Source organism: Nothoprocta perdicaria, unplaced genomic scaffold (assembly GCF_003342845.1).
Source record: "Nothoprocta perdicaria isolate Ctin4 unplaced genomic scaffold, notPer1 scaffold_108, whole genome shotgun sequence".
Lineage (NCBI taxonomy): Eukaryota > Metazoa > Chordata > Aves > Tinamiformes > Tinamidae > Nothoprocta > Nothoprocta perdicaria.
Window position 1 is genome coordinate 924,254 of NW_020454183.1, and position 27,622 is coordinate 951,875.

Genomic DNA, 27,622 nt, shown 5'->3' on the forward strand with positions numbered 1-27,622 from the left:
ATGATGCTGATTTTGACTTTTTGTTCTTATTTTGAACAGCACAAAAGCAGTCCACATCCGAGCCCAAGCCTGTATCCCATCTCACAGACAATCCATTACCACCTGCTATTTGAGTTTGTGGCCCCCCTTCTGGGGCAAGGAACCTTTCAAGCCAGTTTGCTGTACTGAATCCAAAGTGGGCATTAATAGAATGGCAAATAACAAACAGGAGATTTAGGACTTGTCTTCTAACCACTTCTCAGCTGCTAGGTGCTACTTCCTAGTGAATACTGTATTCCCAGTGACCAATGAGAACTGCATTGCAGCAAGTGCAGAGAGAACCTGCATTCATATCATTTCATGGAGAACAGGTTACCATGCTGCCTCCCAGAGAAGACCAGGACCCTTTTTAAAAGTACTTTTCCTTTATGTTTTTCTGGGGCTGCAGCATCTAACAACTTCCCTGTCGATTCAAAACGTTGCCTTGACTGTTTAAGTAAAGTTGTTTGATTACTTTCTGATGCCTGTCTCACTTGAGTGGTAACTCTAAGGCACTGTCAGCTTTTTTGACTGGAACTCTTGAGTTCAATTCCTAGATGAAAGGCATCTGTTTAATGGGGAAAAAAAAGAAGGAAAAAGAAGGAAAAAATCCATCACAGCTCACTATTTATTCATAACAGTGCTATCATCTCTGCCATTACTCCTTATGGAGAGATCAAAGGATTTTATATAGAAAGAATGAATTAATGAGCTACCCTTCTTGTCATAGAAAGATATTCTTAGTGTTAGGATGAGACGTTATAAATACAGTGCAAGAAAAACTGTACTGTTTTCACTTTGATTCTGTTTCTTCTGGAGATAGAGAAAGGCCTTCAAACTTTACAAAGCATTATTTAAAGCAGAGCAGATGAATGTGGGACAATTAAAAAAAATAGCAAGAATTTCTTACCAAGAACCAGATTCCAAACTGGCTCAGGAGGCGCTGATCATGCTTGTCATCATCTTTATTATCAAAGTCTGTGTTGTCCAAGGAGTGATGGGAAGAAGAGAGGCCCATCTGCCTCCTGCGGTTGAGTTCATGCTCCCTCTGCTCAGCATGAAACTCTGCTTCCTTCAGCAAGCTGTAAAACAGGCCTGGGGTCAGTGAATATAGTTTTTCTGGAGGTCAGGATGCAGGTAGATGACTAACAATACTTAGAGGTTAAAGCACTTAACGTCTTCATTTTCCTGAGCACATTAGTGAAACAAGATCAAGTCCTATGATTCAAGGCAGAACTATTCTGTGAGGACAACTCTCACCGTTCATCTGCTAGAGTGGCAGGAATTCATTGCTCCTGCTTTGAACTCATCTGGGTGAAAGCAGCATCAATTTGCACAAGGTTTGCAAGCAACATTTACACAAAGGCCGGATTCTACTTTATATATTGACCCTTAATTATATTCACTGCCGTGTTACCTGATGACAGCTTCCACAGTGCACACCAGCTCCTCGGCCCCGCACTCCCGGGTGTTGATGGGGGGTGGGGAGGTCTGGTAAAGGTGGGTTTCTGCTGCCGCCCCAACTTCACTGCTGTGATGGTTCGAATGGCACCTCTTGCAGTAGCGAACCGGCCGGTTGCCGTGGCGGCCGCAGCAGCCTGCTGAGAAGCAGGTGACCACAGCCCTCCTGACATGGGAGCTACAGTTCTGGAGAGCGAGAAAACGGAACACGCATCAGGTGCAGGCGCCGGGGAGAAGAACCAAAAGCAGTGGCGAGAATCAGCACAGGAGAAATGGTGCCGCTTCCAAATTCACTGCGGCTACATAGAAACTTCTGATGTCAAGTTTAAGGAAGATGAGTTCAGGCCCATCATTGGGCCTGGACTTAAATGTCATGGTTGCCTTTTTTTTTCTTTTTTCTTTTTTTTTTTAAAGAATAGACCAAACCAACGTTTCACTTTTTGGCTTGAGCCCTGAAGAAAGCTTCCTTCTCCCCACTGCCCAAAGGCATTCATGGATACACTGTGAAAACGTGAAAAAGGCAAAACAAAACAAAAAAGGCACAGTAATGGAATGGCACTACACACAACATCAAATCACGGCTCATCACACAAATGACTACTTAATCTTACCTTCTTCTGACATATAGCAGAAATTTCAGCTGTAAGGAGAAGGCATAATAAACATCAACACAGAATGACAATCCTTGTTTTTTACTATGGCAACCATAGGGAAATGGAATTAAATGGAAGCGTTACAAGGAAATGTCCAGTGCTAAATCTGTGTTTCAGGATATTAATAAAAGCTCTAAGCTTCTTTGACTGCATGAGCAAGGACACTGTATTCTGAGGCCTCCTGGCTACTTCCACGCTGAAATGAAAGAACAGTCTCAGAGTAGTAATAGGTGTGACGTGTTCAACACACTGTCCATCTTCTGCTTAAGCTTCTGCCTCACAGATAGGCTTCTAAGAGAGGGTCCCTTGGGATGTAATAAGATTGGTATGATGGGGGAGACCCTGTTCAGGTGGGTTCACACTACCAGGGAAGGTTTGCAGGACAGAAGACTGGTGAGATAGATAACAGACACAATGGAGCTCCATACAGAAATGTCTGAAGATTTAATCAGTAGGCAATATATATTCAGTCTGTTACCCCTGTAATATCTAATTCAGTAAATATGGGTGCTTGAGTAAAGAGAAGTACTTCTCTAAGTAAACACTGCAAATGTCTACATTGGATTTCAATTAAAAGGAGACAACAAGAAAAAACAACCTCAAAGTCCTCAAGATTTTTCAGTTTGCAGGAAAAAAAAAAGGCAGGAAGTACCTTCCCAGCCCTTGACAGGGTAACTTTAGAGAATAATCAACAAGCTTTGTCTGTAGCTTAACTACTAAGAGCAGCACCATGTTCTCTGACTACTCAAGGATCCCAATTCAACCAATGACTGTACAATTCAAAAATATTTTAGACCAATTTTTCGATACCTTTTGCAGCCTTGTGTTGTTAGGATAGATTTTCAGAAGTTTTAATAGGTTTAGAATCAGAGCCAGGTTTCTGAAAGAACTAGCCCATTTTCAGACACCTGTGCTGGGTGCAATTAATTCAAAAACATCAGTCATCAGTTGTGGATGTTTGAAGATTTGAATATCTGTCCAAATGTTTCTCTTTTCTCAAATATAAGGAAATACTACTTAATTCAGGTAGAAGACCAGCTGCTAATTAGTTATTTTAATAGAACTTCACAGACATAGTCTTCAGTAGAAGCTACTTTAAAATCCTACAATATCCCTTTAAAACAAAATGCAGCATTTTAACTGATGCAGTATGCAGAAATATGGATAAGCATCAGGCTGTACATTTATGATTAATCTGTGCCTATCTTTAAAATAACTCTTACCTTGTGGCAGAAGAACATCAATCAACCATTCACTGTGATCCCTTAAAAAAGAAGAGAGTATCTAATTAGCTTGCCATTATTTCATTTATGTATGCACTTATTCTGGCACAGAGGGAAGTTATTGTTCTGAAATAGCTGTTCTACAAACATAATTTTATAAACGATGCTGCTTTGCATTATCTGTCTTTGTTGTGCCCCACTTATTGCAAATTATCACTGTACTGAGGTTGGGCCATCATGCTTAAGGCTTTTAAAAATTATTTTTAAGGCTTTAATTTAGCAAATGAAAATACTCTGTGTTCTGGATGTCTGGGAGACAAATAATGATAGGAAAGAATGACAGGTAAACGTGGAAAAAGTTTTACCATTTTTTGAGAGTCTCCGTAAAAGCTCTGCTTCTAGTAAATTTAATTTCTTTTTGTTTTTGAAGCTTTAAATCAGCAATAACTTCTATGAGATGTAATTACTTTTTCCACAGCTAGTGTGATACAGGGTGTCTGCTAAACCAGATGTCTGCTAATCCTCTCCCCACTGCCTCCCTTCAAAAAAAAAAAAAACCCACACAAAAACAACCAACCAAAGTGAATCTTCTGAACTAACTGCAATCTTGTCCATTTGAACTAAAGACTGGAAATATCTTTGAGAATTAGATTTTATAAATTTGTGCATACCAAATAAGCAGTACAAAAATTTAGGATAATTCATCTCAGAATTTATGCCTCTCATGTATTAGCGAAGTCAGGACCAGCTTCAGTCCCTTACTCTGCTACTTCTCAGTGGACTCTAGAGAATATTTTGAATTACAGAAAAGTAATGAAGTCTCTGTAAAAGACTTTTCACTATAATGCCTTGCTTTTAATGACTACCAAGAGATGATGAAAGAAAACATTTTATGAGCAAAAGGTTGATAAGTAGTTTCCCCTAATGCAGCCGATGCATCCTGCAGTATCAATTCACTCAGAGATTCATTCAGCCTTTAAAACTCTGCTGTCCAAAATAATGCTGATCTTGCTTGGCAAGTTTCCGAAACCCTTCCTCAAATACAGGGAGTGGGAGGCAGGGGTGTCAATAGGGTTGTCTGTAAGTCATATGCTGTCATAATGAAACAGTCCTCTGCAGCAGACTGCTTCAAATTGTGCAGCTTAACAGACTACACCCAGCCTTGCTCCATCTCTCAGTTTACCTACCCTGCAATTCTCTGGCTACATTCTTCACAAAGATACAGGGGAGGTGGTTTATCACCCAAGGCCACGGACAAGGAAGGGTCAATGCACATCTGAAACACAGAGGAAAGGAATTAATGCATCTGCCTGTGGAATATCACTGAGGTAGTGTTCAACACATTCTAGCTATAACACACAACACAACACAGCTTAGGCAATCCTTCAGAATACTTAGTGAAGCAGAGGAGGGCACTCAGGACCTGGCAGCATGAGATCTTACATTATTTCTGCCAAAGTATATAGCTAAAAAGAATCACCATTTTCACTCTGAATTTAAAGCATAATCTATATTGCACATTCACATTTACTTATATTTCACAGTCACTACTGGTTTAGTTGGTTTTTGTCCTCCCTGGCCCGCCCCCCCCAAAAAATGACATTTAGAGGATTCATTGCTTTGAACTGGGTAAGAGAAAAGTCTAGGTTTCTCTACCTCTTTTGACAAAAATTAGATTTTGCTATTATATTTGTTAGTTATAAAGCATGATTTGGTGACAAAATGAATTATGGACACGCAGCAGCACAGGTTGCCATTTTCCAAACTCAATTCTCTGTGCTGGATTAGCTTTTATTCTTCTGTGTGTTAGGCAGTCACCTAACAATATGAACATACATGTTTAGTTAAGTGCTTTGTGTTGTTTAAGGGAAAGCTAAGGAGTAGTATGCATACACAACATCTTCACTTCTTCCTGTTAGCCACTTCAATGCCTTCTTGGTCCATCCAAGGGCAAGATGCTACTTGCAAAGGCAAATGGCTCACTTGTGTTCCTGGTCTTTGCTACTCAGATTTCCATTAACCTATGCAAGGGCCATTTCATCTAATACCACAAAGACAAGAGTGTCGTCATACAAAAGTAAGCTAAGAAACCACTCAAAGTATTTAAATATTTCATCCATTAAACTTGGAACTCTAAGATTCATTAGCATTCTTTCCTTAGTCATTAGCCTGAATCTAGTGATCTTGAGGTCATGAAGCAACATCTTTTAGGTTTTTTTCCTACGGAGTGGAAAAGGGATCACGGAGAATGGCTGGAGTGGAAGGAAGTGGTCCCCTGTGGGACCTGAGATCTCATATCATCATCATTCCTCAGCAGAAAAAAAGCTCACTGAAGAACTTTGAGTAATGGAATTATGGCAGCATTTGAACAACGCCAGGAACAGCAGTCAGGTCTGCAAACCTAACACAATACAAATTAACAGAAACAAATGCTACTCCCAACAGTAGCATGCTCTGGATTTGGGATGCTATTACGGCCTCTGCACTGCTCTACGATCCTGGGAAAATCATTTTACTTTCTGTTAGCTTAAGTGAAAACAGGGAAGATACCATTTATTTCCTTTAAAAGTGTCTATGAAAAAGACGAGTAAATCTTTGTTGCTCTTTGATACAGGGCCCCCTCCAAGAAAAAAAAAAAAATCACAGTCAGAGCTAATGGGCTTTGCTTCAATTTCAAGAACCGTATGACCGCACTCAGATACCAACGTACACACGTACCTCTCTAACCAACATAAAATATTATATATGTAATACCATCCACACACACACATACACAAGTATGCTAAGGAAAATATTTATACTGATTAGCTAGAACTCAGCTTAGAAAAGTCCAGAACATATTCACAAAGTTGTGGTGCCTTTAGCCCCCATAGGCCATGCTGTTCTCTTAGCACCTACACCTTCAGTCACCTGCCCTTAAACAGGGCATATGGCTGGGCTCAAATCTCAGCAGGCACCTCCCACCCCCCTGCTAGAAACAGCAGTACCTTTACAGCTGGTTTGTTAATTGCATTATGGCACTCAATGTGCTGGCAATGAATAGGATTCCAGGCTGCAAAATTGAAATACAGCAGATTAATGAACAGAGATGAGATATTTATATTCTTTATGACTAGTAGTACCAAATCCTCTTGCTCTAAGTGCGATACAAAAATGGGAGGCAACCTAACCATATACTTTGTGAAGCATAATAATTCCCATAAACAACCTAGATTTAGATTATACATGTCTTCTGACCTGATGGATATTTAATTATGAATCCAAAGAAAAGGAAAAATTTAGACACAGCCACAGATCTTTAACTCCTTCCTGCACCCAGCAGATCCTGAATTAGTTGATTATTATTTCCCTCCAGAAGCAGGATAATACATGCAGCTTAATCCACATAAATGCCAGGCAATATGCAAACATAGACATGACAATAAATAAATAAATAAAACAATCCATCTAGGGAAGAAGCCTTAGTGTTATAATGGCAAGAAGCAACAAAGGCGAATCAAGCAGCAGCACTTGGACGCTGTATGGAGGTCCAAAAGTCAAAGTGTCAGGTGACTGCAGAAAACTCAAACCTCATTCTGGGAAATACTAGCAGAGAATTTATATAAAGATTTATATATACTGATTGATATATATATTTTTATATATATATATATATAAAGAATTACTCATGAGAAAGAGAAATACCTAAGAATCAAGACAGTTCAGTCCTTCAATGGAAGGCTTTAATGAAGATTTGACAAATACCTATCAAGAATGCTCAAGGCATATGTGAATCAGGTTCAAGTTGAAGTTCACAGCTAAAGTTGCTCTAGAGATTCTCCTAAAATTCCTCCCGATCCTTCATTCTTACTATTTTAAAAGTGGTCTTCTAGTGCAGAAATTTTAGCAGTAAAAACCATATCCCCAAATGAAAACAAGACCTTAAAGCGCAGAGTTAGGCAGGCTGGAAAAGCCCCTTGCAAGCTTCAGGACAGCGATGTCCTCCCCACCACCAAGAGGAACACAACCCAGCCGTTATCAGCAGGGAGCTGGGTAGGGAAAGGCCCTTGTGCCACCTCCTCCTCAGCTCCAGCTGTCTCGCTGAATTCCTCTCTCATTCTCACTCTGTACTCAGCTTTGGGAAGTTATCCATTAAACTGACTGCACCTGACACCGCCTGACTTTTTTGACAATAACAGCCGGATAAAGAGTCTTAGCAACAGCAGCAGCAATAGCAACAAGAGCAATAATTGCAAGGAACGTAAGACAGAATCCTTGTGGAAGTGGCAGTTTTATGGACCATTTTAAATGCTGTATTTATTTCTTCTCCTTTTTCCTTCTGCTTTTGTTTAGTTAGTATTGGAAGTAACACAAAATATTTACTGGCCATGATCACAATTGTTATTTTCTGTAGCATCATCTTCTGAAAACACAATGTCTATTGTTTATACTTAAGAAAATACAGACAGTACAAAAGATTTCAAAACATATTTTACCATTATAAGCATCTTACATTAAAACACTATAATTTCCTATATAAAATTTATTTTGGTATATATAAAAACATCTACACTCACCTGTGTACTGCAGGCCTCTGTACTCACTGATTGCCCCAGGGGGTTTTAAATTGGGCCAGTAGTGAAACAACATTTGTACTGCTGGAGGTTTAACTTGAGATGGGCCATAGGCTATTACATACAACAGATCCTAAGCAAAGACAGATATGAGGTGTTTATTTTGCAAGATAGGAAAACACAACTCAATGCATACTATTTATGTTTGCAAAGATAGTTGAACACAAAAACACACATTTTACATCTACCAATCACCCTTGGTAAGCTTTTACAATTAGCTTTTACATTTCACAGCAGCTTTCTGAGTTTGACTAGGACATCCAAAAGCTACCAGCAGCTCCACACATATTTTATAATGATATACAGCAAATGAAGCCTTTGTCTAGCCAAAAAAAGGGGTGATGTGGATAAATAACTAGATGCAGACCAGATTAAAGCTCAAAAACACTCACAAAAAGCCCTCATAAAAGCTCAGTCCAACATAACTGTAGAAGATTGGTTATTAATGATTATTAAAATGTTTATAAAACTGCTGCCAAATGGAGCCGCATCCAACTAGAGCTGTGTTGCATGAAGCTGCTTCTGCAAACTAAAATGTGAGGGACATTCCTTTACATAACTATGAAGGAGAATGATTAAAAAGATCACCCAGTACTTCCTGGCACCCAGTTAGTCCATGTTTCAAAGCATTTATGTTTACAGTCCAAATGCAGTCCTTGTTGCAAAGCATATATGATCACTAACTTACTTTCCATACTTCTTGCTTATATTTCATGAGGCATTCCAACAACTGGCAATGATACACTGAGAAAGAAGAGACAGCATAGACATAATACTGAAATGGAAACTCAAGTAACAGAAGTGGTGATTAGCAGACTGCTTTTCCTTTGTCAGTCCAAAGCTCTACGTTCAATTTAATTGCTTTTTATTTTATAGGGTGTGCTAATAAATTAAAGCTGTAATTAGATAACTAGTCATTCATCCTGAGACAGTAATGTACATGTTAATGCAAAGTGTGTAAGAGAACATCACTACCTCATACACCACAGGCTCTGGGAGCCACTCTGCCATAAACATGACAGCCAAATGAGCCAGCAAACAACTTTTTGACTTCCCAAACCACAGGATCAAATTTTCCTGTGATAGCTGAGAACTGGGAATCAAAAATAGAATATTTAATAAAAAAAAAAAACTAAAGTATAAATAGCTTTTTGAAAATGTGCTTTTATTTACTGTTGTGTTCTAAATTAGCATGACATTGTTCTTCTCATGCACACACAGCTGGGGAAGAGGGAGCTTCATCTACCCCCTAGATGAATACCTAAAATGGGAGAGTTGTCTGTTGTGATATATGACAATTCCCTCCGATTAAATTATTCAGTGTGTAATTGCACTGACTTAACTGGGGGCTCCACCACAGTAAGAGAGAATAGCATTTGCATTCAGAGATTTCTAATTAGAATAGTTCAGAGTCTCTAATCCTGGGCCCAATACTATCTGTTCATCGCACTGGGATCTCTTATTGCTGTAATAAATACTTCAAACAACGTACTTGGAGTACAGTTTTGAGTAAAATACCTTATTTTTCATCTTGCATTAGATGCTGAGACAGATTTTCTCAACAATTTAATTTTTCAGGTGGTGGAATTTAACACAGTAAATACCATATTAAACAACTCATAGCCTTTGCAAAGAATGACACCATGTTGCCTATTTACACATACCTGGGTTTGATGTGTACTGCATTGCAATCATTAGCATTGATGATGCAGATAGATTGACATGGGCTGGAACACCTTCCCTTTTTGAGGATCCCACTTAAAAGAAACAGGAAAAATAAATAAATAAATAAAGCAAGGGAAATTAAGCAAGAATATAATTCTCAATACAACTGACGCAAATAAAATTTCCACAGTATCACATTCTATATTCCAGTAGGCAAAAATTCTTCTCTAGTGAAAGAAGAAAGAGATGCCCAAATACAATATTGTCTCACAGAGCATACACTTCATTTCCCAGACCTCTAAGACTTCTTTCTCAGAGCTCCATTATCAGGCAGCGATCATCTGGCGCCTTCATAAAGGCCTTCACTTCATAAACCCACAGAGAGGTCAGAACAGTCTCACGCATGCAGCCACATGTACCTAGGGGCTGGATCTTACAGAAAGCAAGATAAAGTAGAGTGTAAAGAAACAAGAAAAATGGAAGGCCTGCTGTTGAGGTAGATGTGAAGTTTTGGTGCTGGTGGCAGCCGATGGCTCTTGATAAAGGGTACAGATAACTACTTGGAAATCATATGTCATGAGTTCAAGTTATAGTATAGCTACATACAGGAAAATGTAGTTCCCTTGTTCTGTGAGGTGTGTTAGGGTACTGAGGAACAGCAATACTAAAGCGCAGCCAAGCTGCTGGGACTCTGACCCCACACATGATGGGGATGGCCGGAGTTCCTTCTTGTGTCTGGTTCATTGGTTACTACCTAGAAGCATAGTTGGAAAAAAAACAGCAGAGGTAGGTGCTTATTTCCCGAACAATAATGTGACATTATTGCTGTGAAGGCAACCTTCTACAGAGGCGTGGCATGTCCTCTCCTGCCCTCATTCGTGAGCACTTTCCCAACCCTGGCTACCAGGGCCCAGATACCAGGGATTTAGGATGCAGCTAAAGAAATGCAGCCACCAGTTCAGTGAGATTCATACAATCCTTCCTCCCTTTCAGTTTGATTCAGAGGAAAGTTTTCTGTCTTTGTCTCTCTCTCTCACAGTACTAAAAGAAAATGCAAAGTAAAGCAGACTAGTTTCATGCAAAATCTAAGCAGAAGTGCTTGAGAAAACACAGCACAAGAAAGGTTGCTCTCAGTTATCTGGATGCTACCTCTGCTAAGGACAACTAGAGAACGGGCTCTATTAATGACAGATCTGGCTCAACTGGTTGCTTTGAAGAACAGTTGTAGAGATCTAAAGATACATACAACAGGATAAATCACCTACATTAACAGATGACAATACTGGGGGGAAAGAGTTAATGCAACATTAACACAAAGAGGACCTGCTGCACATCTGTATGAAAAATACTGTAGTATTTGCATATTGTTCATAGATCTTCCATTACAGCTAACAGAAAACCTCACTGAAACATCTACAAGGGACTATTTTACATGGTAAACTGAAGTCCAAAACAGGTAAGAACTTCTCCAAGACCACCAAGTGGTGGAGCCAACAAATGTAGGTGACCAGTTTCCACAAAATCTTATTCTACAAAATCTGGACCATGCTTCTTTCCATGTTGTAAAAGCATCCTCCATGGTCATCACCAACTTGAGTGTAGATCTCAGTACAAAAGAAGAGTTTCATGTTTTTCCATAAAGGTCTAAAATGCAAATAAGGAAAAGACATTCTCACAGAAGCACAGAGCAGTTAAGGTTGAATAGGACCTCTGTAGATCATTTAGTCCAATCTCTCCTGCTCAAAGCAGGGTCAGCTAGAGCAGGTTGCTCAAGACTGCATCCAAAGCAGAGTCATTCTTGTACATCCAAATCCAATTCAGACACAAAAGCTACATTGCACAATTGCTCAATCATCTTAGAAGTACTCTCTCTGTCCATTGACTGCATTCAGGACTTGCACTGCTGTCACTAGAAGGTCTGTGAGCCTCAGAATAATGCATTTCTTAAGTTTAACACCACCCTTTAAATGAAAGAAGTCACACAGTAAGAGAGCATAATAAATAAATATGTCCATAGAATTATCTATTTCAGAAAAACGGTCACCTGGAATTATTCTTGTATATACATAAGGTAGATCAATTACAGTCCCATTACAACTCTATGACAAATCAAACACTGAATCCTATCTGATATTATTATAGCAGTGTACCACTTTCCGAGACAGAACAAGACCAGAATGAGTGCTACTTACATATAGCCATAGGCAGAAAAGATGTGCTGAGATACTCTATAATATCCTTATGTAGAAATGGAGGAAAGGTAGCTAATGTTGAAATCATTGTATAAGGTAAAGTACTCAAAATATCATCATTGAGAAAAGGAAGTAAGCATGTAGTAGTGTAAAAAATTGATTGCCCAAGATCTGTTGAATAAAATAAAATAAACACAGAATCATTACATTGAAAAAAATAAGGATAATCTTATTTGTAAAAATGTTTAGCTAACAAAACTACCAAAAAAATACATTTAGATTCAAGCTTTCTCCTCAGGTTATTTCAGAAATTTAACTACTACAAACTAACAGACAGGTGATTTGGCCCACTATTTTTAAGCCCCTCCTAAGAGGAATGGAAACATCTGTTCAACAGTACGCAGCCAGTTTGGAGGAACATAAACACCACAATAAATAAATTTAGCTCCTCCACATAGACAAGTCTGGATTGAAGTAGAAGTTTTATTAGAAATAACTGATTGGGTAAGAATTTGATGCAAAAAGCATCCCAGCCATTGGATATCAGATTTTGCTCTTAATTATCCTTAAGAGAGCTGCAAAACACACCCCACATGGACACTCTGACTCCGACGATTGATGCAAAAGGAAGCATCACTGTATTTTTCAGATAATATGTGACTGAACTATGAAACTTGCTTGCACAGTAAGCCATGGAGGCCAAAAATGGCCAGGGCTTAAAAAGAACTGGATATTTATTCAGAATTTCCAGATTTAATCTGATTAATTATAAGCTTTGGAAGGGATGCTGAAGAAAAGTGCAGCTTTAACATCTATATAGAAGGGGCAGATGATTGTCTGGCTACGGTGGCATTTTTATACTATCTAATGAGAAACTGAGCGGGGAAAGCTCAACAGCCCTCAGAAAAAGGCTGCAGCAACATGAGGCTGGAACCTGTAGGATGATTTTGGTGCATCACAGAGCCCTCTCCCTGCGTGAAGGCAGTTTCTTTTGTAATTGATTTCCTCCACAACTTTAAGCCTTCAGCCTTAAAGTTCTTATATACTAGGATGATTTATACCTGTATTTGCAAATACTTTGAGATCAACCTATAGGTTTAACATCATATGAATTACAGCAAGTAACCACTCCTTTTGCCTTTGGAGTCAGATCCTTAATGCTGGAGAGCCTCTCTCTCTTGCTATAGATATTTACCATATTGTCAACTTTGTAGAATCCACCTGGTGCTCCAGTTGTACTTACCCAACAACATTGATTGTTCTGTTAAAAAAAAATGCTTTTCTTTTAATCAAATGCTATGCTGAGGGAGGAACAAATAACAAGTTGTGTCATAAATTGCAAGTCACTGCACACAGAACCACGGGAAATACAGAGCAACCTCCCTTTAACCTTAGAATGAGTCAACAACATCATTCCTGGCAGATGTTTATCTAATCTGTTCTTAAAAATTGGCAAGATTGAAAGCTTCACACCTTCTCCAGGCAATTCATCTTACTGCTGGACCATCTTTACCATTAAATGGCCTTTTCTTTTTTTTTGGATTTCCTTTGTTGCAGTTAAAGCCTACTGCTACTGCTTATCCTACGTGACTCCAGCATGGTCTGTTAGAGTTTATTTCTCTTTGCAGCAATCCTTATATATTTTCATATGAGTATCATGTCTCCTTTTAATCCTCGCCTAAACAAATCCAGTTCTTTCAGGCTTTTCTCACGGTTCAGGTGAGCTTTCCTAGACCTCACAGCTCTCTGATTCTTTTTCTTGGCCTTCTCTCTTCTTGAGACTAGATGGACTAATTTTAACATTTTGTTCCAGCCAAGGCCTTTCTAAGGCTGTCAGAATAAAATGCAATAAAAAACACCTTAGTTTTTTCATACACAAAAATTCCCATTTATATATTGCTAGTATGATATTAGCATATTTGTGATTTATGATCCACAATAACATACAGAGCTTTCTGCAGTATTGCTTTCAAGCTTATATTCTCCCACTTTGTTTCTGTATATGATTTCTTTCACTTAAATACAGTACTTTACATGCATCCTAACTGAATTGAAGAGTTAAAATAGTATGCAATTTGCCAAGATCCTTTTGAATTAGATTTGTTTCACCTGGAGGACATGCTATTATCCCCCTCTTGATATCACCTGCAAATCTCAATGTTTTCATTTCCATCAGCCAAATATTAATAACAACAACATGAAACCTAGCATATAATCCTGTCAGAAACCCACTGGGTACATTCTTGCAGCTGCCATGATCCACTGGTAATTACTCCTGGAGTGTTTGCCCCACATAAGTGGGGCAAATGCTCTGATTGCTTATCAGAACGTCAAGCAAGAGAGCAACCAAAGCCTGGCTGAGGACAAGGAGGCCCCACCAGGAGGATCACTGTGCTGCCATGAAAGGAAACTGTTTTTGTTCAACACCACTTGTTCTTTACAAGTCTCCATTCAATGCTAATTAACATCATGTTACCTAAAGTGTTTTGAAATTAAATTCAGAAATTAAAAGTCAAAAATTCCCTACAGGCCCTCTTTTCCAAGGTCACACCATCATTACCAAAGACAGCAGTCTATGTAAAATATGATGCTGACAATTCAAAAGGAATTTAGAACTCAGCTGAAGCAGCTTTCCTGCTAAAGAGTTTCAGCAATTTATCAAATTGGGCCACAATCCTCCCTGCACTGAAACATTTAATTTCACTCCCCTGTATCATGGTGACAATTAGTATTTGGCTTACACACCACAGTGCAAGTACTGAGTTCCTGATTCACAGTATGGGCACTCAGAGATTAACAAGCTGTACATATGCAGAACTTAAGGAACAGAATACAAATGCAGCAGTCACATAAATCTTGTTACACAGCAAATTGGGGTTTTCTGAGCCAGAGAGATATATTGTTCTCTTTTTTTACCCAGTAATAATTTTAAAGCCACCTCCATTACCATGGTTAGGAAGATTTTTCTTCAATCAAACATATATTACCTTCTGTTCAGAGATGGACCTTCACCAAAACACTCAATCTGCATATTCCTGATAGACCAGATAATGCACTTGCACTTAGTTCATGCCTCTTTAAGGAGTCATCCCAAAAAACCAGTCTCAAGATGATATCCCAGCAGATTCAAATTAAACCTCCAGATGGCTCAGACCTACTCGTATTACTTTTTGTCACATTCCAACATATTTTAATTACATATCACCAACATATCACTGAAAATGAGTCAGCCTCAGAATTCAAATCCAAATCCACAGTTAGCAAAAAACATGTTTTATTTAAGCAAGTCACACCAAACACTTGGATATAAATACATCCCGGAAGATTTGAATTCCAGATCCAGGTCAGTTTAGGCCCATCTCTTGTACTGTATTTACGCCTCACTCATGGTTCACAGCACTGAAGCTAAGCGTACTGGAAGGGTTCAAGGGCCTGCTTACCATGTTGACCATGTTGTAGCAAGGGAACTAGATCCAGCAGTGTCACCAGTGTCACGTAAAGTCCTTGATAGTCCAAAGATGGGTAGTCTGATAACTGAGCATCACGACTTTGCTGGCCACGTTCAGATGGAGCATCTCGCAGGACGCTGTAAAGGAGGGAGCGAGTAACAGTAGGGTTGATGGAACTGACCTGTGGTCTTAGAGATGGGGTGAGTGGGAATGGCACAGGAAAAAGACACATGGTCATGGGCACTGTCAAATTGGAGGCATCTTGATTCTCCTTCTTCCCTGTGCGGGACAAAATGCTGTTGGGGGGACAAAGAAAAAAAAGAGACAACAAAGACACAAAGAACAGCACATTACATTGAAATGACACTATAAAACAAATAATAAAACACCAGATACCTCCCACATAAGATGCAATCTCTACCAAAACCAGTGTGTCTACAAATCTAGCAACCATTCACTTTCATGCTTCAAAATAGGAGAATTAAAAATTGACATTTATGAAAATTTTCATTGCATCTCATGTGTTATCTGGTTCATAAGGAGCAAAAATATAAAAATGCATGTTTCAGTGCCCTACCCATGTTTCACAGTTGAGCATATTTCTTGGTGTTTGCTATGAGAAAATAGCAGCATCAATATATGTCACCAATATCTTGGTATTTTCCTCTGATAATATTTTGAGAGGTTTTTTTTTTTTTTGCTGTGAAATTTTGCACGGACTGAAAACATGTAAAATATAGGTGTGGCACTTGTAGAAACATGTTTTAGCAAAGAATAAACATGTGTGTTTGTTAAGATAATCTTAAAAATCACATGTTTATTGCATCAAAATAATGTCTGTATGTATTTTATGATACTGTTTCATGACCACTCAAGTCAGTATCATTTGAGATAATGAAGTTTAAACAGGCACATGGATTTAGAAATAATATAATATTTCTAAAATGTTTACTAAACTACATTTGGAAAAGCTATAAAATAATATATAGTAGATGGTCTTTAGCATATGTTTGTGAGCTAATGATAATGGTTGTTCATGTGTGTTTTTAATTTTGCCCAAGTTTTGGGAGGAAACATTTTACTTTATAAATACAAACACTCTTTGGGTAAATAGTTACCTTCAAAATCTAAGGGCTAAGCAAGCAAAACCAGTTATGTAACTACAGATCAGACAGGGTGTTATCATACATTCCTGCTGCTACTTACGTTATTACTCAACAAAACTCACTATAGACTAAAGGAGAGATAATTTGAAAAAAATAAAAAGGATTTAGTGGGAATCAAAATAGAGGCTCTATGTCAATCAGCTTGCTATGTCATTTTAAAAATGTTGTAAACATGTCCTTCCAATTTTTGAAAAAAGAAAAAAGATACCATGCTACTTTAAAAATAGAAATAAACTGCTGCTTAAGCAGTGGTACAAGTTTAGCAATATAGGGTTAGCTTGTAACCTTCATATGTGCCTATAGAAGTATAACACACCTTTTAAATATATTAAACCACACACAATAGTTAAAAAGTACACCCTTTCAGGGAGTGAGATTTCCAAAAGTGATTGCTGTTGGCTTAACCCTGTTCCTAAAGTCAGTGTTAAAGCTTATAAGAAACAAATCAGCAGCATCACAATTTATTTTAAATTGACTTCTGAAGATCAGAGTTATGTCAAGGAGGGACACTCCTGGAAATCTCAGTCCTCTTCAATAGCACAGAGGTTCCTGTCTTAAAACCACCTCAGCACAACCATAACCTACCTCGTAAGTCAATGCAACTCACGCCAGTAAATTATACTCATGTTAAGGTGCTTGTAAGAGGAGGTGCCATTCATTAACACTTGTAGAAGTAGCTTTCTGCCAAAGAGCTACCATCAAGCAAGCCTGACATGCCAACTTGCAGTCAGGAATACATATAGTCTAGTTTTAGAAACTGCATGGGTTTTTTTTGCTTTTTCATTGTGTCTTAAATATTTTCCAGATTCTTTTGTTTTCTGTTACCCAATGTCCAGTGCAAGAAAAGAGATATCTAAGACTCTCATGAACATGTTTATGAAATCATATCAGAAAAGCAGCTAAGAACTAGTGTAACTTTAAAAACAAATTATGAGAGTGCTGATTCTTCTTTTTCCGCATTAAATTTTAATTTGCTTGACTTTCATTTGCCATACGTTGCAGCTCCTATTTAGAGAAATGAATATAGTAAATTGTATTCTACCCCTCTACACTAACGGTACCAATTACCCATACCTCTACTGGCAAACACATCACTTCAAAAGGTAATTATTTCCAGAAAAGATATTATAGTGTTAATTAATCCTCGCTTTGGAAATTGTAAGACTGGGATAGAGAGGTTGCACTAAAGGCTTCCCTTCCTGTTAACCTGGAGCTACAGCTCTTCAGGTTAGAGACCCAAGTGTAGCCTTGTATCTTGCTTAGGGCACCCTTCTGCTTTCAGCAGGAAGAGCAATGAGACTGTATCTTAATTACAGTTCCAGTCATGCCAAATTTAGAAAACTTTCAGATCTGATCTTGTGCCTATCCTATATGTTATAGTGGGAACGCAGGGAACAATCTCTTCAGTGTGGTCCTGATACTGCACTAACCAAGTACTGAGAACTTGAAGTGCCTACAGATCTTAACTCCATGCTGAGCTTGCTCCATGTCGTGCAAGACAGCTGGGAAACCTTGCTTCAGAACTTGTACATTTTTGCTGTAGGTCTATCTCGAAATTACTGTCTTCAAGAAAAGGTTTCCTAAAAAGCCTTCATGAGAACTCTATTTCTCTAAGGCAGCAAAATAAACATGACTTAATTAGCCACTGGGCGTTTATACCTATCCCTTATGTAAAACATTTCCGCTAAAGAAATATAGAAAAAGAGTTTTCTCTAGGAAAACAAGTATGAGCTTTTCTATAAGATGCTTATTAAGCCATATTCCTCAAGTGAAAATACTGAAAATGAGCAGGCATGAAACTTAAATTCATGCTGTAATGTAAAGAAATGCTTTTGCCCAAAGAGAAAATTAAGGAGGAACTAAATGAATCAATGTGCTATGCATTGTGCACGGTGATTTTATGTGATGTTTATTCAGAGAAATAAAGAATTGAATTGTTTCAACCATTGCACAACTGCCCCCACCACCCCTAAGCTTTCAATATATTGAGGCTATTTACAGAGCAAAGGAGGAAATTAAATCCCTTGTGCAATCCAGCTACAGCTAGCAGGATTAAACCAGTTATGAATGTGAACCAAAACAGTGGATATGTCCACTGAAAAGAACACTGTCAACTTGTTCATAACATTGAAAGATAAAGTATAATAAACAGTAAAAGCTACACCTGTAAAATCCCATCATCATATGGAATTTCTTTCAACTATTTCTTCAACTATTCCTCCATTACTCCTTTGACTGCATACATTCACCAAATGCTTACCCTAGAAATTCAGCTGCAAAGAGAGTACAAACCCAACTGGAAAACATTTTGGAGGAGTTATTTTAAAATAACAGCAAGGTGAAGCAACTTATTTTGAACACCAAGTCCAAAGTCTCTGGAAGCCAATTTTTGATATTGTTTGATCAGTACTCTCTTAGCAGTCTGAATCTGTTGTTTTCTGCTTGTAGCTGGAAATATTCTCCACCATGTACTCCTCTATCACTGATGTTAAACCTCATGTAATGGAGTCTCAGTGTAGGAGGCAGAAGGAAGTCTCAGCATGCAGAACATTCAAAGAAATTTCTGAACATGCTCTTCAGAAAGCCTGGAACGGCCTTGACAAGGCCGTTTTGTTTCAGCATAAATCTAGCAGACATCTGCATACAGTGAGTGGGAATCTCCTTCTTTCCATCTGCTACACTAAAGACAGGGTATGTTTTGTTTTGTCTTTTTATCCAGGTTCTTTCTTAGTATCAGCCAGTATATAAACTTACAACGGCTCAACTACAGCACTCAAGCTTTGGCCCACAGTTCAAATTCCCCAGTCATAAAGATGTAGAAAATGGGTTTCACTTTGCTTAGTATCACAAAGCAGTTCATAAATTTAGAGCCAAGTCCTGGCTTGAATTTCTGGTGCCCTTTAGCCCTGAGGCTGTTCAAATCCAAGCTCACAAAGCATGAAGCTGATTGTGAACCCTGTGGGTGTGAGTCTCAGTTACTTGTATCATTTCTGCCCCATGAGGCTCAGGGTTGTCAGCATCAGGGTTCTGGTTCAGTCCCATTCCAAGTTCAAAAAAAAGAGACATCCAGTTGCTCAGTTTTTACTGTTATTTCTTATCTGCTAAGTATAAAGTGTTCTTTCTCCCTCCCCATCTCCCATCCAGTAAGCCCAGAAATATCTCTGCTCATAGGACATCAGGAATTTGTCACACAGGACATGCCAGCTGTATTGCTTAGGAAGATGGCATCAGAGTGGTAAAACGTGTGTTTTCTTTAAGCAGTAGAGTCAAAATGCAACCAGTCTCCATGGACTTTTTCCCCCCAAAACAAATGTATGTTATTGTAGCACTCACTAGGTACATCTAAGAGGTAAGGAAGGAAAATATTCAGAATTCCAGCTTTCTTGTTTAACCACATTTAAGTGGAGACTGTTTTATTATTTAGATCCTCAAATGTCATTTAAATGTGTCTGCTGTGCAAAGGATCTATTAAAGTGTCTAAAAATGTCCAAAAGAAAGCCGAAAAAGCCACTTCCTTCTTTAAAAATCCCGATGTAGAAACAGTTACATTCCAGAGATAATTTCAACAACTGTGAATATCTTTTTCTACTGCTACAATTTAGTGAGACAAATATCATTTATTGCTCTTAAAAAGTTCCTACAATTGCTGCAAGTTTCTTCATCATCCTGAAAGGTTTAGTAAGTGCAAAAAGTTTCACAATGGTCAAAAGACTCTTCTTAAAATATTCAGAAGTAAACATCAGACTTTAAAGTTTGCAGCAAAAAGACTTCATTGATGAGTATTTCTGTGTATATATCTTTTACAAATCTGTACTTTTAAAATACAAAATATATTAAAATATTGTAAATTAATAAGCACATATTTACTAAAAATTTAACTTAAAAACAGGTTCAAAAACCTTGTTACATTCCACAGGTTTTCAACAAATGTTAGAATGAACTACAATTGTCCTCCAACTTTAAATTCTTGCTACTTAACTTATTTGTATTATAGGAGTATGTGCACAAATACATAGGTTAATTGTATTCTGTTAATACTTCCTCATCAAACAAGACAGAGGTCTGGATTTTCAAATTAGCTTCTGACTCCAGGCACATAGTCTTCTCAGGTAATATATTAATAAGTACATGCTGCTTTTATGCTTTCATAACATTTCTGGATATGAAAACTAGTGCTGGCAAAAATTTGGGTAGTTCCTCTGCTCTGCACTTTCCCATCCTCTTCCCCCGCAAAAAATCTTCAGTTTCAAAAGCCATTTTAAAACTAGTTTGAAAATATGAATCCAACAGGTGGCACTATGGAAGCAAGTGGAATCTGGGTGTCACTCTTAATGACTTTATAGCAAAATGGGAAGTAGTATTTCCCATACTACAGAGATTTTATTATCACATGGTATTGAATACTACCTATTATAGCACTATATATTGTCACTAAACACTGGAATAAATCAAATCCCCAGATTTTCATCTGGTACAACCCTCATCTACCATGCAATCCGTTGCAGACCTGGATCCAAACTTGGCACGGACTCTTATGCAGAGCTGAACCAGAACCCGAACGTGAGAGCCAGCTGAGCCCAGGACAGGGAGAACCTAGTTCTGCTCCTTGGGCTCATTGCTCTGGGATCCTGAAGCAGCAGGATTGTCAAGAAGGTCATAGGGACACAACTCTAAAACACTACAAATCATCACCTTTCTTCTCAAGTTCTGCATATTTGTGCACTCAGCTAAGGCTTTGGAGGGCCAAGCAAATCTTTAATTAACCACTTTTTTTGTATTTATTTATTTATTTAGAATCAGCCATTCATTAAGGAGCTCAACTGGGCTAATTGGGCAACAGCCACTGAAGAAATTCAGACCGTTTTCTTAAATTATATTCTGAATCTTTTTGTTGGAGCATTGACCCACTGAATTTTGCAACCAAGCAAAAACTTAATGAATCCCCCCACAATTCTTTTTATTTTTTTTCTTTCAGAGCATTAGTTAAACTTACCTCAACAACGTCTGAGAAAAGTATTTCAAAGTATTTGCAATGTCAGTTCCAGAGGGTACAGGGTAAATGTTATGGAGAACTCGGTTATGGTATTCCTGAAGGTAGCGGATTTTGGAAGCAACTAGATAAAAGACAAAAAAACAAATACAGAAACTTTCAATTAGTGCATTGCAGGCTTTCCGGGAACTGCATCTGTTCCCAGCATTTCTGAATCTTTGAAACTGAAGAACTGAACTGCATCAAAGAATAAGTCTCTCCTTTCTTTCTAATTGGGCAGAATTAATTGAATATTCTGCTGCAAGTGTGCCAAGGGGATGGAGAGGAAGGCAGTGCATGCCTGAATGTCTGTATCTGTTTTAGACTGACTTTGTCTTAACAAGTCAAAACAAACACAATTTTCCAGTGTCATCAAGGATCTTGGGACTCACTTACAAGGTCTCTGGATCACACATAGTTCTTAAGAGGTAGATAAATATTTCTATTGCCAAAGCAATAGACTTAAGCTAACATACAGAGAGCTTATGTGATTTATTTTCAGCTATGAATTTACACAGTGACACACTGATATGAAATGATCTGTGCTGTTTATTTAATGACTTGGACAGTCCTGAAGCTCTGCATCTTTCCTGATGCTGTTTTTTTTTTTTAAAGAAATAACATTGATTATCTTTCCTAATAAATTGACTCGATCATTGTTGGAAGAAAGTGATCATCCAACTAAACTTCAGTGCTTTATATTGCCTGCACGGCACAAGATAATTTCATGGAGAGATATGTGAGCACACTATGTACCCATTTATGCTCTGCTCAGACTAATTCATCATGCTGAGAAACACAATAGTGAGGCTGTACCCCACTGTACCAGCTGTACCAGCTCAACTACAGCATCAGCTAGAACACTCAGCACTTGTTGACGGCATCAGTCCGTGCAGACAGTCTCGAAGAAAGCAGAGCTGGCTGGGAACTCTTCAGCATGCTGGGGGCAGCAAGACCACACAACAGACAGTTGAAAGGGGCCAAGCTTCTGAATTACTTGAGCCCCTTGAGCACTTTCATTATGAGAGTCTCCAGCTACAACCAGATCTACCCTTGCCACCCCACCCAGGGCTCCTTCAATGTTGGAGACAGACGGTGCTCTCTAAACAAGCAGTTAACACCTTGTTTTATTCCCACTGCTCAACACCATGTATTTAAGCATGAGTAATTCTTTAAGCACTAAGAGTAATTCTCTGCACAGTATTAACTTCCAAAGGGATTTCCCTATACCCTCTGCTGCTATACCCGAACATTTCAGGAGCATTCTTGTGAAATTTTCTACATCACTGATGCACTGAAAGAGCTGGCATTGTCTCCACAATAAGGAGCAAGACTGAAGCAAAGGCATCAAGAGCAAAGTGTCTGATCTTGCTGTTGGAGGCTCCGACTTGAAATAGGGAGCCACTTTTTTTTTTTTTTTGTGAACTAGATAGCAGTATGTGGCAGTTTTACGTTCAAACTATCTAAATGTATCTGCCAACACCAAGCAACAAACTAGGCTTGATGATTGAAAGTCAATTACTCAAAAAAATGAGAATCACTCAGTTAATAACCAGGGGAAGAAGATTGCTTGACTTAAATGCTGGAAGACTGGCTCTCTTGTCATGCAACTTAACGAGTCCTTATCAAGCTCATCTCTTCTCTCCTATTTCTGCTATACTCACTGCACCCTTCCAACTTCTGCATTAAGTGAAGCTTCTACAGACAAAACCGCCTTCATGGTGTCACCCTGCTTCATCCCTGGCAGAAGGCCCACTGCATGACTGAGAAGGGCTGTGGGAAAATGGCAAGTGAAAAATGCAGTTAGCAATGGTGTCATAACACATATGGAAGAGCAACAGACTAAGGAGGCATAAGCAACCTTGATTGTGATATATTTCCTCACCTGTGTTATACTTTATAAGCTTATTAAGACGATTATAATGGATAATTAAAATAGATCACTATTTTTAAGGCAAGTGAAAGCAAATGTTTTGTCACTGGCATCACACATGCTATAACTACAATTAAGACTAAAGCATTTCAGGCCACTGCATAGACCTACATCACATAAGCTGTGCTTTTTAGTAGGTTATCCCTGTCTGTGGGAGCTGCCACTGCTAGCTTCCCACACAGCTGCCAAGACGGTAACATTTGGTCATCATGGGTTTCACTTCAGGTCAGAGGAAGAAGTTTACTTTGACAAAGATCTGTTTTCTTCCCCTCTTCCCACAACTCGTCTGTTCTGTTCATTAATTCTGCTCCCATTTTGGATCTGCATGTCAGTTTACTAGAATTAAAGACAGACATATATCCTTTACTAGGATGACAAACGTCTGTATTAAAAAAAAAAACTAAATAGGATTATGTAGAAAAAAATAATTACTTCATTTTGTGATGGCACTTTCTCTTGCAAGTCTTGAAGCTACATAGGTGCATAAATGACCTTATTTTCCGAGTTACTGAGCACCTAGAGTCACACTGCAGAAAGGGATGTCACCCTGTGGAAGTGCTTAGCCACTGTCATAGGATCATCATTAAAAAAAGAAACAGTGAGGTTACTCCATGGTGCTGTGCTAGGTATCTCTGTAGCATCTACATAGACCAAACTAAGACCCCAGGCCTTCTGTGAGCCTTGACTGAATCATATTTAAAACTCTTAACAGATGTTTTTCCATTGCCCTGATGAAGCACAGGGCAAGGCCATTCCCACAATGTTAGTTAGCACAACTAAATGTCAATTATTCAAACTATCTTTGAATACCACAGAACATCTCAGGTATGATGTTGCAGTGAGCCAGATAATGGAAGTCACTGTGACTACTTATTACAAAATCCATGCAATGACAAAAAAGGGAGGCTTCTCAAGGCCATTTTCCAGCTTGTCATCATTTAACCTGTTGCTTATGCAACCAATCAAAAAAACAGAGCTGTCGGGTGGGAAGAGTTCCTGCACAGCCACAGATACATGTTTAGACCAGTGCCTTTTTCCTCTTTTTTTTTTTTTTCCCCTCCCCCACTTTCCTTTCTTTCCCTGTATTGATCAGTATGTTTCCTCATTCATGGTATTTTGCTGCTGTTTCCTGGTAAATTCAGATCCCTTATGACGTGCGACTCCTATCCGAGCCGTTCTGATTCTTGCCTGTTGGCCAAGCAAGGTAGCAGGAGCAACAGTCAGGGCATGGAATTTTGCCTGGCAGCCATTTATTCTACAATAGAACCCTTGCAGAAGTCCACCACAATACAAATAAATAAATAATATAAAAAGTCCTTGGCAGTGCTATAAGAGCTAGTCAGGGGAGCAGCATCAGTAAACAAATTCCATTCAGCAGGTCAGAAAGCACAGGGGATGCCCCTTAATTTAATACTCTACCGGGGCATTGTGAGAAGGAAAAAAAGAAAGTGTTGTGAAGGGAAAAAAAAAATCTATAGGCTGTTTTTAAGAAAAAGTCTCCTTAAAATCAATCAAACAAGAGGGACATGGCAGAGCCAAGGTGCAGTCTCCTGAGCAATACAGGGAGACGACAAGAGAAAACAGCCAGGTAAAAATATAGAGAGCAGCTCAAATTGAGCAGACTAGCAAAACATCAGGAATGGAGAAAGAGCAGAAAGGCAGCTAACCGCCAAAGGCGGCTGTTGTGGGGCAGGAGAGGGCAGGAATTCGGGAGGCCGAGGCGCAGGCGAGGCGCGGCGAGGGGCGCAGGGCGGCACTGCGCAGGGCTGAGCGCTGCACAGGTCGGGGGGCCACGGGGACGGGGGGCCACGGGAACGGGGGGCCGCTGCTCCGCTCAGGAGGCCAGAAGCGCATCCTCGAACCAGCGCTCGCGCAACAGTCTCATAGCAACACCATCCATCCCTGCACGCCACCCGCTAACCCGAGGGGAAAAGCAAACACACAAGCACCGCTTTCACCGGCCCAGTGCAGCCCAGGCTTACATAAACACAGGGCTTCTCGCAGGGGGTTGGAAAACCCGCAAGGCTGGCGCCAAGGGGGCAGCAAGTTCCCGTAACCGAGGTGCCCGCCGGCCGAGCAGGAGCGCGGCCGGCGCTCGGGGGCTGCGCGCCGCGGGCAGCCGGGGCAGAGGCGCCGGCGGCGGGGAGCAGCCCCCATGCCGCCTCTCGGGGCTCCGCGCCCCTCAACATGGAGGCTCGCAACGCCGCGCGGGGCCCCGCAGCCGCCCGCGCCTCCTTCCCCCGCGACCCCGAGGCCGGCGCCCCCCGCAGCTCCCCGGCCGCCCCGCCACGCAGGAGGAGCCGCGGGGAGCGCCCGGGGCCGGCCTGGGGGCGGCGACGGGCTCCTTAACGGCGCCCTGCGGGGAACATGGAGGCCGAGGCGCTGCGTGAGGGGGCGCGCGCGGCGCCGCCCGCCCCGCTGCCGCCGGGAGGGGGCGTTGGGAGAGGCGGGAATGCCGGCCGGGAATGGCTGGCGAGGGAGCCTCCCTCCAGCACGGGCTCTGCTGCCTGGGCGGCTTCTCCCCAGCTTGTGCCCCGGGCTTTCAATGGTGTGCAATGATCCCATCTGTTTATTTTCCCCTCTTCTTTTCTCAGTGCTGCAAGCATCTCGGGGACGGCCGCTCGTGCCAGTAACTTCTTTCCTCAAGAGATGAGGGCTGAGCTTAGATCCCCAAATGTGAATGTGTCCGCTCTCCTTAGCTAGTGTCCCAGTCAATGGCCCAGGCTCCGTGGGTGCAGGATGAAGTGGGGTGGAAGGACCAAGTGTGGTGGCAATGCTGGAATCCTCATGAGGAACCCACGCCAAGGCAGCATCCAGGTGCCTGTGGTGGCCCCAGGAACTGCTCATGCCGCAAGCAAGGAGGCAGGATCTCCTTCCTTCTTCTGCAAGTGGAGCTAGGGATATAGCAAGAGGAGCGGGAAGGAGAAGCAGCTCCCTTCAGCACAGAGGTCCAAAGGAGCACGGAAAGCGCAGAATGGGAGGTCTGTGCTATGGACATCCCTGCGGTTTCTAACCTAAGATGGCTGAACAGCCAAGAGCCTGAGGTTTGTCGCATGTCCCTTCCAGATTCACATATGGAGACATATTTGTTGGCTTCTGGACATTCAGGAGGACCCCAGTAACAACTGTAGACTTCTGCCATGTGAAAGTATCATTAAAAAGCTTAAAGACATAACACTTTCAGAAATATTGAAAGCATGAAAAAAGACCTTTTTTTTCTTATTCCAGAGAAAAAGCAACGGAAATTGAAATAGTACACTTTTTTTTTTTTTTTTTTTTTTTTTTTGGAAKTGAGCAGTATGTATAGTTGACTGAGCACACAGCCCCCTGCTGATCCCACTTCAGTTTAGACACATCCCTGTGGCATTCAAGCTGGGAACCTATCCTCCGTGAGCACGTCCAGCAGTTTTGCTCCAGAGTCATTCTGCCCATCAAAGGTCCGAGTCGCCTTTCAAAGGTGCCTGTTCTTTCCAACAATTGCAGAGGGATTCTGTGCTTTACATAACCTTACCTTAAAGTTAGGGGTACCTTAAAGCAGGAAGATGGAATCTGCTACTTCAGAAGAAATACAAGTCACATAAATAGCTATTTTTTCGACATTTTTTTCAGTATATATATGTATATGCAAACATATTACATACAGTATATTGGTACCCAAAGTAATACAGAGTATGCATACTGAGATATTTATGTATTGAAATGTATTTGTATATTTGTAAATTGAAGTAACAATTTAAATGTTGAAAACAGAAGAAACAGAATACTGTTGATCTGAAAACAATGGAAAGTGATACTCATTGTGCATGGACAGAATATATAAACAGAGCTTTAAAGCTTTTCAGTTATAGAAGAAATTCACATTACTAAAGCAAGAATTTAAGAAATAGGCCAACCTCATACTGGTTTTGATCTGAATGCTAAGTGAAAAAAAGGGTAAATATTTTCTACAGCATATAGCAACTGTGTATTTCCTAATTATTTTGAAATAAAGAAACTTAATTTGAAGCATTGACTGAAAGCATTCAAAGAAAGTACAATACTAATACAATTTAAATCCTTATTCTTCTGATCATTCCAGAGAAATTATCTTATGAATGTGCATCTTGTTAGTTCCCCAGCTCTCTCATTTTTCCATATTAGGACTCAGAAGTTAATGGCTAGCTATGATTTTCTTTTCTGAAACTCTCCAAATCTCATTCATTTTTTTTCACATCCTCATC

At 39.9% G+C, this 27,622-nt stretch overlaps 1 protein-coding gene across 1 annotated transcript in view; it reads right to left on the reverse strand.

Moving 5' to 3' along the window:
- Window positions 1-23,496, reverse strand: part of UNC79 (unc-79 homolog, NALCN channel complex subunit) — an 88,210-nt gene extending 64,714 nt beyond the window's left edge. The window contains exons 1-13 of the mRNA XM_026046433.1: window positions 23,134-23,496; window positions 21,434-21,554; window positions 15,266-15,570; window positions 11,826-11,996; window positions 9,633-9,725; window positions 8,657-8,712; window positions 7,912-8,041; window positions 6,343-6,407; window positions 4,543-4,631; window positions 3,356-3,396; window positions 2,091-2,119; window positions 1,436-1,665; window positions 929-1,100 (exon numbers count right to left, since the gene is read on the reverse strand). Of these exons, the coding sequence (XP_025902218.1) occupies window positions 929-1,100; window positions 1,436-1,665; window positions 2,091-2,119; window positions 3,356-3,396; window positions 4,543-4,631; window positions 6,343-6,407; window positions 7,912-8,041; window positions 8,657-8,712; window positions 9,633-9,725; window positions 11,826-11,996; window positions 15,266-15,570; window positions 21,434-21,554; window positions 23,134-23,155 (1,524 nt within the window). The 5' untranslated portion in view covers window positions 23,156-23,496. The remainder of the gene's footprint in view (window positions 1-928; window positions 1,101-1,435; window positions 1,666-2,090; window positions 2,120-3,355; window positions 3,397-4,542; window positions 4,632-6,342; window positions 6,408-7,911; window positions 8,042-8,656; window positions 8,713-9,632; window positions 9,726-11,825; window positions 11,997-15,265; window positions 15,571-21,433; window positions 21,555-23,133) is intronic.
- Window positions 23,497-27,622: the final 4,126 nt, after the last annotated feature.